This window comes from Triturus cristatus, chromosome 4_2 (assembly GCF_964204655.1).
Source record: "Triturus cristatus chromosome 4_2, aTriCri1.1, whole genome shotgun sequence".
In the NCBI taxonomy this organism is placed as follows: Eukaryota; Metazoa; Chordata; class Amphibia; order Caudata; family Salamandridae; genus Triturus; species Triturus cristatus.
The window spans coordinates 783,644,701-783,662,760 of NC_140586.1; the positions used below are offsets into that span (position 1 = coordinate 783,644,701).

Below are 18,060 nucleotides of genomic sequence, written 5' to 3' on the forward strand. Positions count from 1 at the left end.
ACCGGGCCTAAGTCATCCTTGTGGCTCCGGATTGGGCACAAAGATACTGGTATCCCGAGCTACTCAGCATGGTGATCGATCCCCCGATCCGACTGCCCCTTCGGGAGGATCTTCTGTCGCAGCAGCAGGGGACTGTCCTCCACCTGAACCTGTCCAGCCTCCACCTCCATGTGTGGAGGTTGAGCTGCGACAGTTGACAGCTTTTGACCTTCCTCCCAAAGTCTGTGATGTCCTTCTGGCAGCCAGGCGTCCCTCCGCTAAAACGGTATACGCCTGCAGGTGGAACAAATTTGTGGCATGGTGCACAGCAAAGGCTGTGGATCCCCTTTCTGCCCCTCTTTCCGAGGTCCTTCTGTTCCTTCTCTCTTTGGCCCAGCAGGGTTCTGCTCTGGGCACTATCAAAGGTTATCTTTCGTCCATCTCCGCCTTTCTACTGCTTCCAGATCAGCCTTCTCTTTTCAAGTCCCCGGTTGTTAATCGCTTCCTCAAAGGCCTTACACACACGTTTCCTCCCGTGCCTTTCATAATGCCTCAATGGGACTTAAATCTTGTCTTGACTTATCTGATGTGCACTCCCTGTGAGCCTCTTCATAACTGTCCCTTACATCTTCTCACTTTAAAGATGGCTTTCCTGGTAGCTATCACCTCTGCCAGAAGAGTGAGTGAGCTCCAGGCTCTTTCTTCTAAACCTCCTTTTCTTTCTGTTCATCCGAACAAGTCAGTTTTAAGGACTCGTCCTTCGTTCTTGCCAAAGGTTGTAACACCCTTCCACATCGGGCAGACCATCACTTTGCCCACCTTCTTTCCGCTTCTGCATCCTTCAAAAGAGGAAGAGAGGCTCCACCGTCTGGACCCAAAACGTGCGCTCTCGTTCTATCTAAAGCGCACTCAACAGTTCCGGGTGGATGACCAGCTTTTTGTTGGCTACGTGGGTGCCATTAAAGGTCGAGCTGTGCACAAACGAACCATCTCTCGGTGGGTCGTTCTGTGCATCAAAGCATGTTACTCGTTGGCTAAGAAGGAGCTTCCTGTGGGGCTATGTGTCCATTCTACCAGGGCAACGGCAGCCACTACTACCTTGGGACGCGGCATTCCCTTGCAGGACATTTGTCTGGGCCTCGCTGTACACGTTTATCAAGCATTACTGCCTTGACAGTCAAGCCCGGAGAGACGGCTTCTTTGGCCGTTCTGTTTTCCGTGACTTTCTGGTGTAATCCTGTTCGCAAACCCACCACCAGGGTTGGTATTGCTGGGGTATCTATTCTAAGGTAAAGAATCTATCACTAACGTGTCTCTTTCAGATGCACAAGTTACTACTTGTGTAACGATATATCTGTAAGAGACATTAGTTAGTGATAGATTCCTTACCGCCCCACCCATCCTCCCCATTCTGCAAACTGATTTCTAGGGTTAAGGTCATCCCTTTCAGGGCCCTAGTTTCATGGCACCAGTGGTCATTTTCTGGCATGGCTCTGCGTTCCTGGCGCGGAAAATCGTGTACAGAACTGACATCAGCGGGCATGGGTGGCGCCTAAGTAGTCTCTGTGACGTCATCTCGGTGCATACGACGCCAGCGACGGACGCGGAGCCGCAAGACGCCACCTTCCGTTGCGCAGGGGTACTGCTGACGAAAAACTTTCCAGATCCAGTCTGACTCCTGGGGATATTCTAAGGTAAGGAATCTATCACTAACTAATGTCTCTTACAGATATATCGTTACACAGGTAGTAACTTGTGCGTTTCCCCCTGCCTTGGGGCTAAATTTGGCTGCCTAGCACAAGGGTGCCTGCATTGAGGGGAGTAATTGTTTTTGTGCAGGAAGGTGCCCCTTCCTGCACATAAACATTCTGAAATGGCAATTTGAAACTTCTATGTGTGCTGCTTAATGTAGCACACATAGAAGTTGCAAACTGTAATTTTTTTTAATGATTGTTTATGTGCAGGAAGGGGCACCTTCCTGCACATAAACACTTAAAGGCGTTTTGATGTTTCCATGTCTGCTGCACAATGCAACACACATGAAAACAGGAAAAACGAGGAGAAATTAAATATTACTCCAGAATTGGAACTTTCATATATTCTCATTGCATGTATAATTCCCCATCGTCGAGATGGGAGTCCCCGGTATACATAAAATAGCCATAGAAATAGGTACAAAAAAAGAATCAGGCCTAGGCCTCCTCTAGTTTTGTAGCATATCCACCTCTTTTTGTAAAAGAGACCAAATAAAATGAACAGCCAATCAGAGCAGCCTCACCCCATAGAAACATCCTTAGAGAGCCTCAGATTTTTTACCGCACTTTGTGCAAGGGAGTCTCCACTGACCTCTGCTCAGTTTCTTCAATATTTAAGCTTATTTTGAACCTGATCTTTCTCTTCAACTCAACTCTATGTGTTCAACATGTCAGACAAGGAGAAGAAGGCTCTCTTCAAGGCTTGTGCCACCTGCTCCAAGAAGAGACTTTATTTGGAGGACAAACATAAAGACTGTATTTATTGTTTGTATCCTGACCATAAGGCGGCTGACTGCAAAATCTGTCGGACCTTCTCCACAAAGACCTTGTGGGACCGTGAGGGACGTCTGCTAACATGGCTTCAGAAGCTAAGGTTACGGAAGGATCCTGTCTCCAGTGACAGTGAGGACGCTCCATCGGCTACTTCATCCAGGAGGTCTCAAAAAAGGGGTAGGTCTTCACCTTCTACTTCTTCAGACCCCCCTTCCAAAGCCTTACAAAAGACCTCTCATGGGTCTGACAGGCGTAGTCCCATCAAATCTCCTCACCGAGGTGTAAAGGAGAGGGAAGGACTTTTCCCAGGATTGGCACCTGAAAAGAAGGTAAGCCATGTGCCTTCTTCTTCTTCTCCTCCTTCTGAAAAGACTAGGGGGCATAGTATCAAGAACGGCGTTAAAATTATCGCCACTTTAGCAGCAGAAAACTCCCGCTAAAACGGCTATAATGGGCTTGATAATATGCCTTTGAGAATCCAATAGAAGCCCAGGTTAACACCAGAACATGGGCTTCTATTGGAATTCTCAAGGGCATATAATCAAGCCCATTATCGCCGCTTTAGAGGCAGCTTCCTGCCGCTAAAGCGGCGATAATTTTAACGCTGTTCTTGATAATATGCCCCTAAAACTTTTTTTTAAAACTGCTTCTGTCCCACCTGATGGTAAAGCTGAGAAGAAAGTTCGCTCGTCGACGACGACAACATCTATTCCGTCAGTGACGACTTCCAAGGCTTTGTCAGCGTCTTCTTTGGCTCCGTCGATGGGCTCGTCAACGAGAGTTTCCTCGTCTCTGTTGGTTATGAAGGGATCAATGGCTTCGGCGACGACGCCAGGCGTGGATGTGCTATTCACTTTGTCGTCGACGTCTACACTGATGACGCCCACGTCGATGAGGATGACGACGGTGATGGTGTCGACAGCTACCACGTCAATGACGACAACGATGATGGCTTCCGGCATGATCATGACGACGGTCTCGACGACGGTCCCGTCTACGGTGTCCCTCACTTCGTCGACGACTCACACATTGTCATCGACGGCGCCGTCGACGACCTCGTCGACGATACAAAATGTGGCAATTTCAATACGGAGACGCCGTATTACACCGGAAATGACTTCTCCCAGAAAAGTGACACCTCTGCCTCCTGCTCTCCTTCTAGAAGAGGAGTTTTCTGAGGAGGACGGTACTTACGGTGCTACTGTTAGCCCATCACAGCTTCATGTCAAATACCAGGTCTCTGACTCGGATGAGTACTACATGGAGCAGCAACAATATGAGCCCCAATTAAGATCTCAGGAGCAATATCAACAGGAGATGGTCTGAATGCCATCCTCCCTCATCATAGACCTACAATTCATGCTATCGGATTACAGGCGGAGATTTCCTACACAATCTCCTGCCCAGGAAACAGTGCAAGTGCCGTCTACTCCACTTGCTCATCTGGTAACACCTCAACTTCCTCCTCAAACTTCACTGCCGGAAATTACCTGAACTGCAGCCAGTGGTTACTGTCCTGGATGATACATCTGATGATGACCAGGGGACAACAACTATTCCGGATCCTGACAGGGAATGGGACAATTCCATCATTCCGGATCCCGCCTCTCCCATTCTGGAGCCGGCGGATTCCCCCCTGCAGATAGGGGTTTTTCATAAACTAATGGAGAGAGCGTCTAAGCGATTCGATCTGCCCATACCATCAGTGCAGTCAGATTGTTTCTTAAACGACTTTAAAGAACCATACAGAAAGTCAGTCCGATCTATCCCTATTGTGGGACACGTCTGGGATAAAGGCCTCAAGGTTATGAAGACGCCTGCCAAAATCATACCTGCTCTTCCTCGTCTGGAAAAGAAGCACAAGGCCCCCATGGATAGTCCAGTTTGTCTTGTCAGCCAACCTAAACTGGATTCCGTAATTTCTCAAGCGGCCCAGAGAAAATCTCACTACACCTCCGGATAAAGAAGGCAGGCGGTTGGATAATGCCGGGAAGAGGTTCTCTTCTATGTCTAGCCTCCTTGTCAGAGCAGCTAACACCTTAGCAATTCTCGGAAGGTGTGATCGCCACATGTGATGTGATCTGTCCCCTTATCTGGATCAGTTGCCGGAGGATGCTAAAATGGAAGCTAAGAAGATCCTCCAGGAGGGAGAGAGAACATCTTCGCAAATAATAGACTGTGCAATGGATATTGCCACAGCTTTCCGTTCCCTAGCGGGGGCAGCTGTACTTCGGCGCCAAGGCTGGCTTCATGCTATTTGGTTTCGGCCTGAAGTCCAAAATAAGATTTTGGACCTTCCCTTTGATGGCGAGGCGCTTTTTGGAAAGCACATTGATGATGCGCTGCAGGATATAAAACAAGCATTGGCATAGCCAATAGGTCTCGACTTTGGGGCCGTATAAGTGTTTAGCCATGCAACAGTTGATGTTGTTGCACCAAGGATATTATGCTGCATAACTAATACTTATAAGGTCCCAAAGGCGAGACCTATGGGCTATGCCAATGCTTGTCTATGTAGTTATTATGTATGTACAGTGGTTGAGCTTGAATGCTGGCAGCTTTAGAAGTCTTGTTTTTGTGTGGGTGACATAGTTCTGAATCACCTGATATTTTGCCTCTTCAGATCTATCTATACAGAACAATCCGCCCTAACGCTTGACATGATGAGTATTATTGATTATCACTCATTCTTAGCTAGAATTTTTATGTTTTGATTTCGAGAACATTTCAAAAATGTCATTTTACATACAAAAACAGTTTTTTTCTAGTTTGAATTTAAATGGCTAAAAGGCTGCACATCGGCTTCTTGAGCTTATGATCTGCATAGCCCTATTGACTGGAAGTGGCGCAGGTGCCTGTAACTCAGGGCCGGAAGAGTACAGATTTACACACTATTGCAAAGTGAACTTCCAAACACTCCTCATAAGTTAGAACCAGGGTAAAGGAGTGGCACTTGTGGAAATAATTTTTTTTTCTGTTAAGTTGCTTTATAAAGACTTGGATGTCTCCATTCAGTTATTTAGAACGCTTGACCATGGCAGGGAGTTATAGTCCGGCTGGACGGTTATTGGTCCTGTCTAAAATTCTTTGATCAGCACCACAATTTTGGGTTGACATCAGAAATAGTTTGGTTTTTAAACGTTTGCTGATGCACATGCTGTAGGGTTCGGATCTCAGGTGTGGACTGGAAGCATTCCCAATTTTAGGTCCCCGTACATCCAATGGTCTTCCTCCGTGTTTCTTTCCTGTGAGTGATCATTAGTTTATGGGAGAACAGACACTGAGCGAAGGGCCCTGATTTAGGCTCAGAGAGGTGGCAGTTCCTGCAGGTACACCGGGCCACTTCGCCAGTAGGCTTTATTAACAGGAATAAAAGGCACATAAAAGCAGTGCCAAGCAATGCGATTCTATGACAGGAGATACACACTTGTTAGTCACGCTGAAGAAACAGTGGCAGATACATGTCTCCATTGCTTCATCAGTTAATTAAAGAGCATCAGATATTGTGTAATTCTTAGAAACGAGAGCGGTAACTGTTTTAATTTAATCTTCACGACTACCCAAACAAGCAGCATTTTTTTCCGTACAGAAAAGTAGGTCAGCACAAGAAAGGCTGCAATCGCTGAAGAGGCGCAGCATTGTGTGATCTAGTCACCTTCCGCCCAGCGAGCACGGCCGCCTATTACTAAAGACAGCAGGGCACTTGCTGCAGTCACCTGGAGCGCAGGAACTGGAACCTTTGAGGACAGTAAACATAACCTACTAAGGAAACACTAAATGGGAGGCAGCTGCGAAATCGCGGCGAAATGTCACCAGTGGCGCAGATCCTTTTGACAACAACCACCAAATGCTGATACATGCTAAAAACACTGAGAGCTTTGGAAAATCCAGGGAAGAAAGAGGGTTCTCACGCTCAAGCGCCGCGCCTCTTCATTTACATGTCAAAAATAAAGCACTCGTTCAAGCAAGTACTGGTGAGGGGCATTTACGAAAGACGTGCGTCTAGTGGCGCAACTGTCCCATAGGAAGAACTGACGGCTTAACAAATACCAAACGTGAGGAAAAAGTTTCAGTTTGTTTGCAAGGCACAACGCTGTGGGTATCCACCTGGTTAAGAAGCTGGGGAGTGGTGCGTGCGCAGTTTTCACTTTTCAAGCACTGCACTCGTGCTTGTGGCGTGCCGCTGCACGCTCCAGCAAGGTGGATGCCGCCACAAGCACGAGCGCAGTGCTTGAAAATGAGCAGAGCGACAGCTAAAGGCCCTCCTATGCAGCGCATGCGCGCTGCGTAAGCAAGACCTAAAAGGATACGGAAACTGCAAAATCCCTTGGGACTTTACATTACCGCAAGTTTCCCTTCTGTGGAGCTAGGGGTAGAAGCCTTCCCTCCTACAGAGGCGGATATCAGCAGCAACGCTATTCCTCTTACTTGCAGCCCTCTCAATGATACCGGCCGCAATATACTCAACGACAAGGCCAATCATCTTCTTTCTCTCGTTCATCATCTAGAGGACGACAGGGGTGCCAGGGGAAGGATTCCTCTAAGCGCCAGTAGCGGCTTCCTACTGTTCCTTTGTCCCCTGTAACACCAGTGGAGGGCGGGATATCCCAAAACTTCCACAGCTGGCAACTAATAACATCAGATCGATGGGTTCTGAATATAGTTCAATCTGGCCATACTCTGGAGTTTCAACATCAACCATCATCCAAGCCCCCTCGCGCCACCAACTCCAGACATCTTCATCTTCTACGTCTAGAAGCGCACCAACTACTCCTCAAAGGAGTGATAGAACCGGTCCCTCGATCCCAACCGGGAGAAGGATTCTACTCCTGGTTCTTTCTTCTTAAAAAGACCGTAGAAAAATGGCTCCTTATTTTAGATCTGAGGGAGCTAAACACCTATCTCATCAAGCTCTCATTTCGGATGGTCTCCTTACAGGACATTTTGCGGCTCCTCAATCGGGGAGATTACATGGCCACTCTGGATCTCGAGGACACATACTTTCATGTCCCATCCACCCTGCCCACAGAAAGTTCTTACGCTTTACAGTAGCAAAGAGCCACTTTCAATTCAAGGTCCTGCCTTTAGGACTCAGATCCGCTCTCCGGATTTTCACAAAGGTCCTAGCACCTGTGGCGGCGTTTCTCAGGAGGCAGAAGCTCCAGGTCTTCCCTTACCTGGACGACTGGTTGCTGAAAGCTCCGTCTCATCACGCAGCAGAAGAAGCTGTCAGGACCTGTACGCAGCTCTTCCGTCAATTGGGGCTTCAGCTCAACACAGAAAAGTCAGTCCTGTGCCCGTCCAAATCGGCCCGGTTCTTAGGGGCCATTCTGGACACATCTTGCTGCAAAGTGTTCCCTTCAAACGAAAGACAGGCAGAGCTGATAACCTCAGTTCGTCGGTTGCAACGAAGAGGGTCACTTTCAGTTCGCCTCTACAAGTCCCTCCAGGGGTCAATCTTGTGCTTCATTGCTTTAATTCCCCATTGCAGGTTGCGAATCCGCCCCTCCAAGAGCAACTGGATTTGCAGTGGCACCAGGCAGAGTGCTCTTTTGAGGACAAGATCATAATCACTCAGCCTATGAAGGAGGCTGCACCATGGTGGACGGACAAGGACAATATCTCCCAGAGTCTCACCTTCAGAGTCACCCCAGCTCCTCTGATAATAACAACAGACGCCTCACTGGAAGGCTGGAGAGCAGTTTTGCAAGACCTTCAAGTAAGCGGCCGCTGGCTGCCCCAGCATCGTCTACTTCACATCAATCTGTTGGAGTTCAGGGTGATTCATCTAGCCTTGCAGGCCTCCCTTCCGCGGTTTCGACGATCCTCTGTCCTGGTCCGTACGGACAACACGACGACCATGCATTACGTAAACAAGCAGGGGGGTACAAGGTCTCGTTGATTGTCAAGGCTCAGGCGATTTGGGAATGGGCAATCCAGCAGGAGATATCGCTCTCAGCGGAGCATCTTCCAGGTGCCCTCAACAAGACAGCGGACACACTCAGTCCCCGAAAATCTGTGAGCCACGAGTGGGAGTTAGATCACGACACTCTGGAGGAGATTTTCCGACTCTGGGGTACTCTGCCCATAGATCTCTTTGCCACTCCGGAGAACAATAAGTGCAGACTCTACGCAAGCAGGCATCACCATCCGGGATCGTTGGGGAATGCGCTTTCGATGGCCTGGTCAGGCGCATTTGTTTACGCTTTTCCTCCAATCCCACTAATTACCAGACTTCTCCGGAAGCTCAAGGCAGAACCCTGCAGACTGATACTGGTGGCCCCGGCGTGGCCCCCACCAGTTTTGGTTTACGGAGCTTCTTCTACTCTCCCTGGACCGTCCAGTTCATCTACAACCGATTCCTTCCCTGCTGACGATGTCCCAGGGCCAAGTGGTACACCCCGATCCGAGATCTCTTCAGTCATCGGCGTGGCTCCAGAGCACCGAGAATTTCAAGATCTAAATATCTCGCCAGAATGTAGAGAGGTGCTTGCTCAAGCTCGAGCCCCGAGTACAAATAAGACATATCACTTGAAATGGAAGCGTTTCTGCCTTTGGTGCCGGCCAGAAAACATTCATCCCTACTCTTCTGCACCTCATCAGATTTTACCGTACATTCTGGCATTAGCTAAATCAGGTCTCGCCCATTCTTCTATCAAGGTACACCTTGCGGCCATTTCTAGATTCAGACGGGCTTCCTCTGGACCTTCTCTCTGGTCTGCAAGGATTGTGAAACAATTTCTTAAAGGACTTTTTAGGGTTTTCCCTTGAGTTAAGCCTCCACCACCTCTGTGGCAGCTTAACTTGGTTCTTACTCAACTAATGAGGCATCCTTTTGAACCGATTCATAGGGCGGACCTTAAATTCCTCTCATGGAAGGTGACCCTCTTTCTCGCCTTAACATCTGCCAGACGAGTGGGTGAACTGCACGCTCTCACTATTCAGGAACCGTTCTTACAGTTTAAAAGAGAGACTTTGATACTGAGAACAAATCCCAAATTTATTCCGAAGGTGGCTTCAGACTTTCACTTGAATGAACCGGTTATCCTCAAATCCTTTTTTCCTTGACCTACTACTTCAGCGGAGAGGGCACTCCACTCGCTGGACGTTCAAAGATGTCTGAAGTTTTATCTACAGCGTACCAAGGACTTCAGGAGGTCAACACAACTCTTTGTGGCCTTCAGTGCTCCTCGCAAAGGTTTCCCTCTTTCAAAGCAGGGTATTGCTCGTTGGATTGCCAGCACGATTCAATATTGTCACCAAGCAGCTGGCAAGCCCCTTGAGGGGCGGGTCCGGCGCACTCTACGAGAGCTATGTCTTCTTCAGCGGGTCTCTTCGCCGGAGTACCTACAGAGACATTTGCAGAGCAGCGACCTGTAGCAGTGCCCATACCTTCACGAAGCATTACTGCTTGGATTCCTTCACGCTTAGTGACGCTGCAGTGGGACAGGCAATCCTGAGGAACCTCTTTCAATGAGTGGTGAGCTTTCCCTTCTAACCCTCCTTCCTTTTTATTTGCTCTTCGCACATTTTGCAAGTCTAGATGCTTTTGATGTTTTTATCTGTACTGAACATGTTGCATCTTGCGATGTTTTATAACACTGTATTGTTTCACAAAATGTGCGTTTCTGACTGCTAGCTATTCTGATGCAAGCAATGGGAATCTGTGAAAGTTCCAATACTGGAGTAAGAAAACAAGATACTTACCTGTAAATTTGGTTCTCCAATATTGGTAACTTTCATAGATTCCCGTGCGCCCACCCCCTCCCCTGGGAAAACTCAGCCTGCAGCATCTTCTGTTGTACTGTTACACAATGGCTACGAAAATCTGAGGCTCTAAGGCTCTCTCAGGAAGGTTCCATGGGGTGAGGCTGTTCTGATTGGCTGTTCATTTTATTTGGTCTCTTTTACAAAAAGAGGTGGATATGCTATAAAACTAGATGAAGCCTAGGCCTGATTCTTTTTTTGTACCTATTTACATGGCTATTTTATGTATAACGGTGACTCCCATCGCGACGACGGGGAATGATACAAGCAATGGGAATCTATGAAAGTTACCAATACTGGAGAACCAAAGGTACAGGTAAGTAACTTGTTTTCTTTCTCCTCATTTCGCCTGGGTAAGACCAGTTTTCCCATGTCTTAATTTTGCCGCTGCCCCATATTTACGCCACACTTGTAAATATGGGGTAGCATCAAAATCAATGGGTGTTGCAGTGGAACGCCCACAGCAACACCCATTGCCCTTCCCTTTCACGCTAAGTACAGCGTAAAAGGGCGCCTTATTTATTAGGCGGCTTTAAGCCACGTTAAGTGACTTAACACTGCCTTGTAAATAAGGCAAAGCCCGTATCGCCACCACAACATCTTTAAAAGTGACATTGTATTGGCAATATTGGCTTGTAAATATGCCCCTGAGATACATCGGGCACTGGATGTAAAACTGACTTTTTACTGATTGATAGCAGGTTCTGCCATGTGCAGATCTGGATTCAGGTTCTAGGCCATGAGGCATTACTCTGGTAATGGGTAATTAACCAGAAGCATTGAATTTTGACTCCTGAAAGTTCAGCATAGGCAAAAATATGAGAGATGTTCCAAAACCAGTCAGTTTTTTGTTTGGTTGCACATCTGCATTTCTGCGAGATGCTTCAACCTCTTGATTTTTAAGGGTATGATTCAGGTAGTCCTATTCTGTTGTAGCTGCGTCCTCTAAAGGCTCAAAGTTTCTCTAAAGGCTCTGCTCCCACCTTTTGCTTTAATATATTTTGGGTAGCAACAAGGCGTCAATATGACTCTAGATAGCACCGGAGGGCTGATGATGCTGCAGCCCCTTCGATCATCTACATTAGAAAATATGGTTAAATCAATCATTAGGGGTTGCATTAATTTCATTAAGAGCTCGGTATGGCCTGTGTTAAAGTTTGGGACATTAATTTGAGTATTATATTTCATTTCACTATTGGAGTTGTCATTTCTGAGGAGCCTCATAACTCTCGAAGTCTAGCTAAATTAGTGACGGAACTTGTAAAATGTACTAAAACGAAAAACCAAGCAGCAGCCAGACCTTAGAGTGATAAAAGCAACAACCTCTGTTTACCCCTGTCTTGATAGATGAGTTTCAGAAAAGAACTAATAAGTTGTATTTTGGATAGTTTCTATTGTTTAACAGCGTGATTTCCATTGTATAAAGAAAGGGACGGTGCACCAGAGAATTAAGTCAAAAAATCGCTTCCAATTTATCCAAAATTATCCTTTATTCTTGTTCTTAATCTTTAAAATTCAACCACAGCCAACGCGTTTCGTTCCAATGGAACTTCGTCAGGGCAGCAAAACAAGTGTGTATTAATCAGCCAAAATCATGGCCGTGATTTTGGCTGATTAATACACAGTTACTTGTTTTTGCTGTACTACTACTACTAATTAGTTATGGAGGATTGTGGATTGATACTTTATTGAAATCTAATACCATGGACTCATGTGCATCAGTACTCTGAATCATAACTACATCATTGATTTGATTATTGTTCATCGTTAATGGAGGTCTGTGGACCGGTATTGGATGTTATTATTGGATACATATCGATTTTTTGGATGGTTGGAATTAGTACCCTTTGTGGATCCAATTCTTGATGAATTTTTGCCCTGACAAAAGTTCCATTGGAACGAAACGCATTGGCTGTGGTTGGATTTTAAAGATTAAGAACAAGAATAAAGGATAATTTTGGATAAATTGGAAGCGATTTTTTGACTTCATTCTCTGGTGCACCGTCCCTTTCTTTAAAGAATTGTGTATCTGACTCTCAGTGGAGCAAAAGTGTGGCTAGCTCCGGACGCTGTTGCACAGACCAAGGACTTTTATATTTACTTTGAAGTTGAGGTGCTGAACATCGGTCAACCGCACTGTTTGTGTTTTACAATTGATTTCCATTGTATGATGACTGATGTTTATGATTTTTATAGATATTGTTTGCGATATATTTTAAAACTTTCTAATAAAATACAACAAAATGAAATAAAATAATCTTATGTTTCTCTTTTCAGTGCATGATGCTGGTCTCCCTACTCATCACCATAGGAGCAATCATGATATTCTTCTCAGAGACAAGGGATCAGTTTATTTACGAGGCTAATGTCACACGGCCCACAGTGACTTACCTATCCAATGCTAGCTCCAGCATCTGGGTGCAGCTAGAACTCACCCACAGCACCCCACTGCTTAAAGTGGAGCTCTTCTGTGCCGTCTGGTTCATCGTTGAGTTTTGCTTGCGCTTCGCCTTTTGTCCAGACAAGAAGAAATTTATGAAAAGCATCCTGAACATTATTGATTTTATCTCCATTTTCCCTGTATTCATTGAGTTTTCTGCTGTGGGAAACCATAAAGTGATAGCTATTGTATGGATAGTTCTCGGATTTATGCGTATAAGTTACATCTTCAGATTACTTAAATTCTTCATGCTTTTCAAAGACAGCTTGATCATCAGGGTCCTATTGGGTTCACTTAGATCCATTATCAAGGAGATCCTTATTTTGATGCTTGTTTTGGCTTTTGAAACTATCTTTTTTTCTACACTAATGTTTTACGCAGAGTATTACGCTACAAGCCACTACATGTTTTCTGAACTCCAGTTTTTAGACATCTATACGGCCTTCTGGTGGGCCGTGGTCACCCTTACAACTGTGGGATATGGAGACGTGATTCCAATGACCAACTTTGGGAAGGTGGCAGCAGCGTTGACAGCAATGGCGGCCATCTTAACGATTGTGATACCAATTCCAATCTTGATGGTCAAGTTTCAGCACTATTACAGTATTGCAATCGCACATGAGAAGATGAAGCTTAGCAGAAATAAATAGTACCACCGAGATATCCAGAAAGGTGTGTACTGTACTATTTCTTAATATAAATGGAAATTTACTATATAAATGACAGCAATTTGTATACAACAAGTATTTGCAAAGCTAATGTGCTAACACGTACAGGCGCAGGGATCCACAAAACGTTCTTACACCATTTAGTACATTAAGGCACGACCTCTAAAAGGTTTAGCAGAAAAAGAGGGGGAAATGAGGACTGTTGGAGTGCTCACAAAGAGATACTGCTGATTTCTTGCTCTCTTTGGTCCGCTAAACCTTTCCTACTCTACCTCTCTGCTCATGAATACTTCTGAAGTCTTTTGTATGATAAGCTCCTCCTGTGCACCTTCTGTTTTTTCAGTCATCTTGTATTCTGCACTTGGAATTTCTGAAGTCTTTGATGTGCCTCTGCAGTCTTGGCCATGATCCTGCAGACTGTGCTTTGCTTACATGTAATGGTTCCTCTAAGGTATGCTTTTGCTATGTCTCTGGTGCACCTGCAGCGCCAGCTGTGCTAGAGTAGTCCGTGCTGCATCTGGCAGACTGGTCTGTGCTACAAGAGTCTGCATTATGCTTTGCTTATAAAGTCTGTGCCTTGACAGTCTGTGTTGTGCTCCGGCAGTTTCTGCTATGTTCACACATTCTGTGCTGTTAACCATCAGTCTCATCTGTGCTCTTTCAATCTCTCAAGTGGTCCTGCAGTCTCTTCTATGCTCTTGAGATCTTTGCTGGGTGCCAACAGAGAGAGACTTCGAGTGTTTACTCCTTCCTTAGTTGGCTGTTCGAATGAGACCAGTAAGCGCCTGTATACCCACTAGGGTGACAAGCTGCGCTCTTCAAATACATGATAGATTGACTAGTTCTCCAAATGCACCCCAGTACGTCTTCTTCCACAACATGGTTGTGACTTATTATCTCAATATCCAAGGCACGTTAAACATACTTCTTTTCCCCACTACCATGCCATATTTATTTTCAGCAGAAACATACACATCACTAACTTCTATAACTCTCACACACCTCTCGTCATTTCAGTTCTAGCTCTGTGACCATGACTGATTAGAAAATCACTTCCATTTCAGCCTGATCATGCCACCCAACCCTCATACAGGACTCTGACTTCAAGACACTCTGAAAGGCTCATAGGGCCAGTTCATTCAAGTAAAACTGCAAAAATGTCCATAGAACTGAAAGCTCCACTTCAAACTGGCACCATAACTGAACCACCTACAAGAAGGAATGGTTTGGTGGAATTGGATCTCATTTTCCATACAAGTATGAAAAACATGGCATTGCTCCTCACCAAGACAAGAAACACCCAATACCACCTGCAGTTCATGCAAGCAGCAAATAACTGACTCTCCCAACAGATGTTGAAGGGCTCCAGCAGCCAGCAGAAACAACTTCTTTCCCATTGAGGAAATAGAGGCCACAGAACTGAAGACCATTGATGACCTAGACTCAGAGCCAGCCCTCAAGGATGATGTACTTAACCACATACAACATGGGCAGTGTCCAGAGACTAGTGGCTATTCTTATTCACCTGGTTCTTTCTGCAGCCTTCACCTTTGATCACCTGCCATGCTAACAGCATTCTTGTGCTTCACATATAAGGTACCAGACTTATTTTCTAACTTCTCCGAATGGTTCCTTTCAGTCTCATAGTGTTCGTTGCTTTCAACACAGACCCTCCTCCCTGCTGGCATTCATGAAGGCTCAATTCCCAGGCCTATTTTTCCTTAACATTACCTCTTTTAGTGATAATATATTTTTCTCTTCTTATGTAATCCATAGGCTGATACACACAGCTTGCTCTCCTGCAAGATACTCTCAGTAGTAGATCAGTTTCCCGTGTGCATGCTCCTGGAATCATTTATCTCCTCTACTGATTCTTCTTTCCAACTATTTGATATCAATAATCAGGAACTTGTCCTCCCACCCCCCTCCTTTACACCTAGGAGCCTGTTCAATTCTGCAGAGGTAAATAAAAGTGATTAACTTAAAAACTTTCTACCAGATCTACATGACTTCGCCACGCCAGACAAGATCAAATGTTTTGCCTGCAGAATACTCTACAACCTGCATCATCACCAAAGCTATTCATGATGGTACTTGTTTCCTTAGTCATTATGCTTAGCCAATCTCCACCGGCTAACTTAACAGGACACCTTCAAGTTGTGCATCTTTAGAGTTATTTGGGCCACTGTTGAACGCTCTCCTCACTCAGCGGAGAGAATTCAGTCTATTACTGAGTTCATATGGTCCTTGAAACTCAACTCACTATTGTGCGCTTGACTCCCCTCCCCCATTTAGAGATTCCTTCCTACATATGATGGCTAAAGCTTCCAGCAATCCTTACAATGGCTGCTATCATTACCCTTATGCATGGTCTATGTGATCCATTGTAGGTATGTAATCCATACAAATACCTGGCTTTCGTATGCAGTGTGATTCAGATGTTTGTGCTCTTTTGACTCCACTTCGTGTATTAGCTACAATGTTTTGTGTAAACATCTTGCGATTGTAATGACCAACTTGTAACCAAGTACATCAATTGTAAGAACTGTTGCACATCTGAACAAATGACCGCTTTTAAATGAATCCTTTAGTACAAGCTGAAAGCCGAAATGGAGCTCTGGGATAACAAATAAATATATTTTTCTGCATTTGCAAGTAGGTTCACATATTCACAGCACAGTCATGCGTTTTACTTCTGCAGGCACTGGGCAGACGATTTTGCCTAACATCACATTTGTGTAAATGTGTCTGGTACTGAAGAGCTATAAAAGAGATGTATGACAACAAAGAATATTTATACATTGGTACCTAATGTAGCCTGAAAGTAGAAAATGGTGACATCCATAAATGAAAAAGAACCACGAGCTCTGTACATATACAGAAATATGGAAAGTCATTTGTGATTTCTCTGAAAGTATAAACACAAATAATAAACAGTATCATACGTCATTGGTGACTTACAATATCCGGGTTATGCTTATTTTTGGCTACTGTATCCCATATATTGCAGACTAGATGTGACATAATAGCCAAGCAGAAACAATATGAATGGTTCCTTAAGACAAAATTAAAAACTTTTCATCATGCTCTTTATAGCAAACGAATAAAATACGTAGATTAATGTAACCTGCACAGTATCCGCACACTGCCATCGCACCATTAAAAGAGTGGTGAACTGGCACGAGCTCTGTGGGGTTTGCAACCAGATACCTTGACTTTCGAGGTAGGCCTGGAACTCCAAATAGAACCTGTTATACATCAAATCACCAACATTTTGGTGGCTTTCAACCACCCTCAAATCCCAGTGAGGTGGTGCACATAAAATGTCTGCACATCCCAACACAGGCAGTAAAGTTTGAATGGCTCACCCCATGCTGATTTGTAAGAAGTCCAAGACCCCTCCCTAACTGCAACCCCCCTTCGAGAGGACCCCAGCAGATCCATATAAGCATCCCTACCCTTCCTACTCCTCCACCTTGGGGGTGTGCTAAATGTTTCCATCTCAAGTACTGGGAAAGCAGGATTCGCTTTTTTAAGCCAGATCAAATACAGATCTATATACAGATTCATATGTTTTAAGCCAGCCCTGTTGATCCATTAGATTGCTTTGGATGATCCCCTTCAGTTATTAGCTTTTTTTGTGTTCTTCACGTTTTAGATGCGCCTACTGCATTTCCTGGAGGTTACACCATGCAATGGTTACATTGCTCTGGTGATTGGGAAGAAGAGTCCATCATTGCCAATCCATAGCAGTTGATGGGCTACCACTCAGCACTGCAAAGGCACTTTGGGGTAAATGTACTAGGAAATGGTGCAGCGTGGCGCTGCAAGCAATTTATTAGCGCTGCGTCATTTCTAAAATGCAGGGATGCGTCTTCTTTACAAGAATGCGGTGCACCCGTGTTTTCCCTTGCACTGGTGCTAAAAAAAGCTACCTAGCACCAACACAGGCACCCTTGCGGCATAATGCAAAGGTGCCTGCTTTGCAGGGATGATTTCCTGCAATGCAGGCACACATGTCTGTCTTGCAGGAATGATTGTTTATGTGTAGGAAGAAACATCCTTCCTGCACATAATCAATCTTTAAAGGCAATTTGCTTTCTATGTGTGCTGCAAAATGCAGCACAAATAGAAAGAGCACAAACGAGAAGAATCAAAAGGGCCTTATTTCCAAGGCCATTGCGCCACCAGTGCGTCACTTTTTTTGACACACCGATGGCATAGTGTGCCTGTCCATATAGTTGCAATGCCACGTAAAGTCACCCTGCGTTACATTTCATGGTCGTGTAAATATGGGCCCTTTTCACGCATTACTCTGCATGAAAGAGGCGTCCATGGGTGTTACTGTTGGTGTTCCCATGCAACCTCAATAGAACCCAACACATTCCCAGATTTACTAAGTTTTGTAAAGCTGGGAATGCGTCAGAATCCTACGCCTTCTCAGGGGAGGTGTAGGAGTGGCGCAACGTGCAGAAATACTTTTATTTCTCCCTGCTTTTTCCTCTTTCTATTCATGCCGCATACTGCATTGAGCAGCACGCATAGGAAGAGGAAAATACCATCAATGGCCGTTTTTGTGCAGGAAGGTATCCCTCCTGGCACAAAAACAATCATACCCGCAGCGCAGGCACCCTTGCAACATAACGCAAGAGTGCTTGCACTGGCGCATGGCAGCCAA

At 45.4% G+C, this 18,060-nt stretch overlaps 1 protein-coding gene across 1 annotated transcript in view; it reads left to right on the top strand.

Moving 5' to 3' along the window:
• LOC146835045 (voltage-gated potassium channel KCNC3-like) overlaps nt 1-16,347 on the top strand; it is an 89,626-nt gene extending 73,279 nt beyond the window's left edge. The window contains exon 3 of the mRNA XM_085602707.1: nt 12,552-16,347. Within this exon, the coding sequence (XP_085458833.1) occupies nt 12,552-13,364 (813 nt within the window). The 3' untranslated portion in view covers nt 13,365-16,347. The remainder of the gene's footprint in view (nt 1-12,551) is intronic.
• The last annotated feature ends 1,713 nt before the right edge of the window (nt 16,348-18,060 follow it).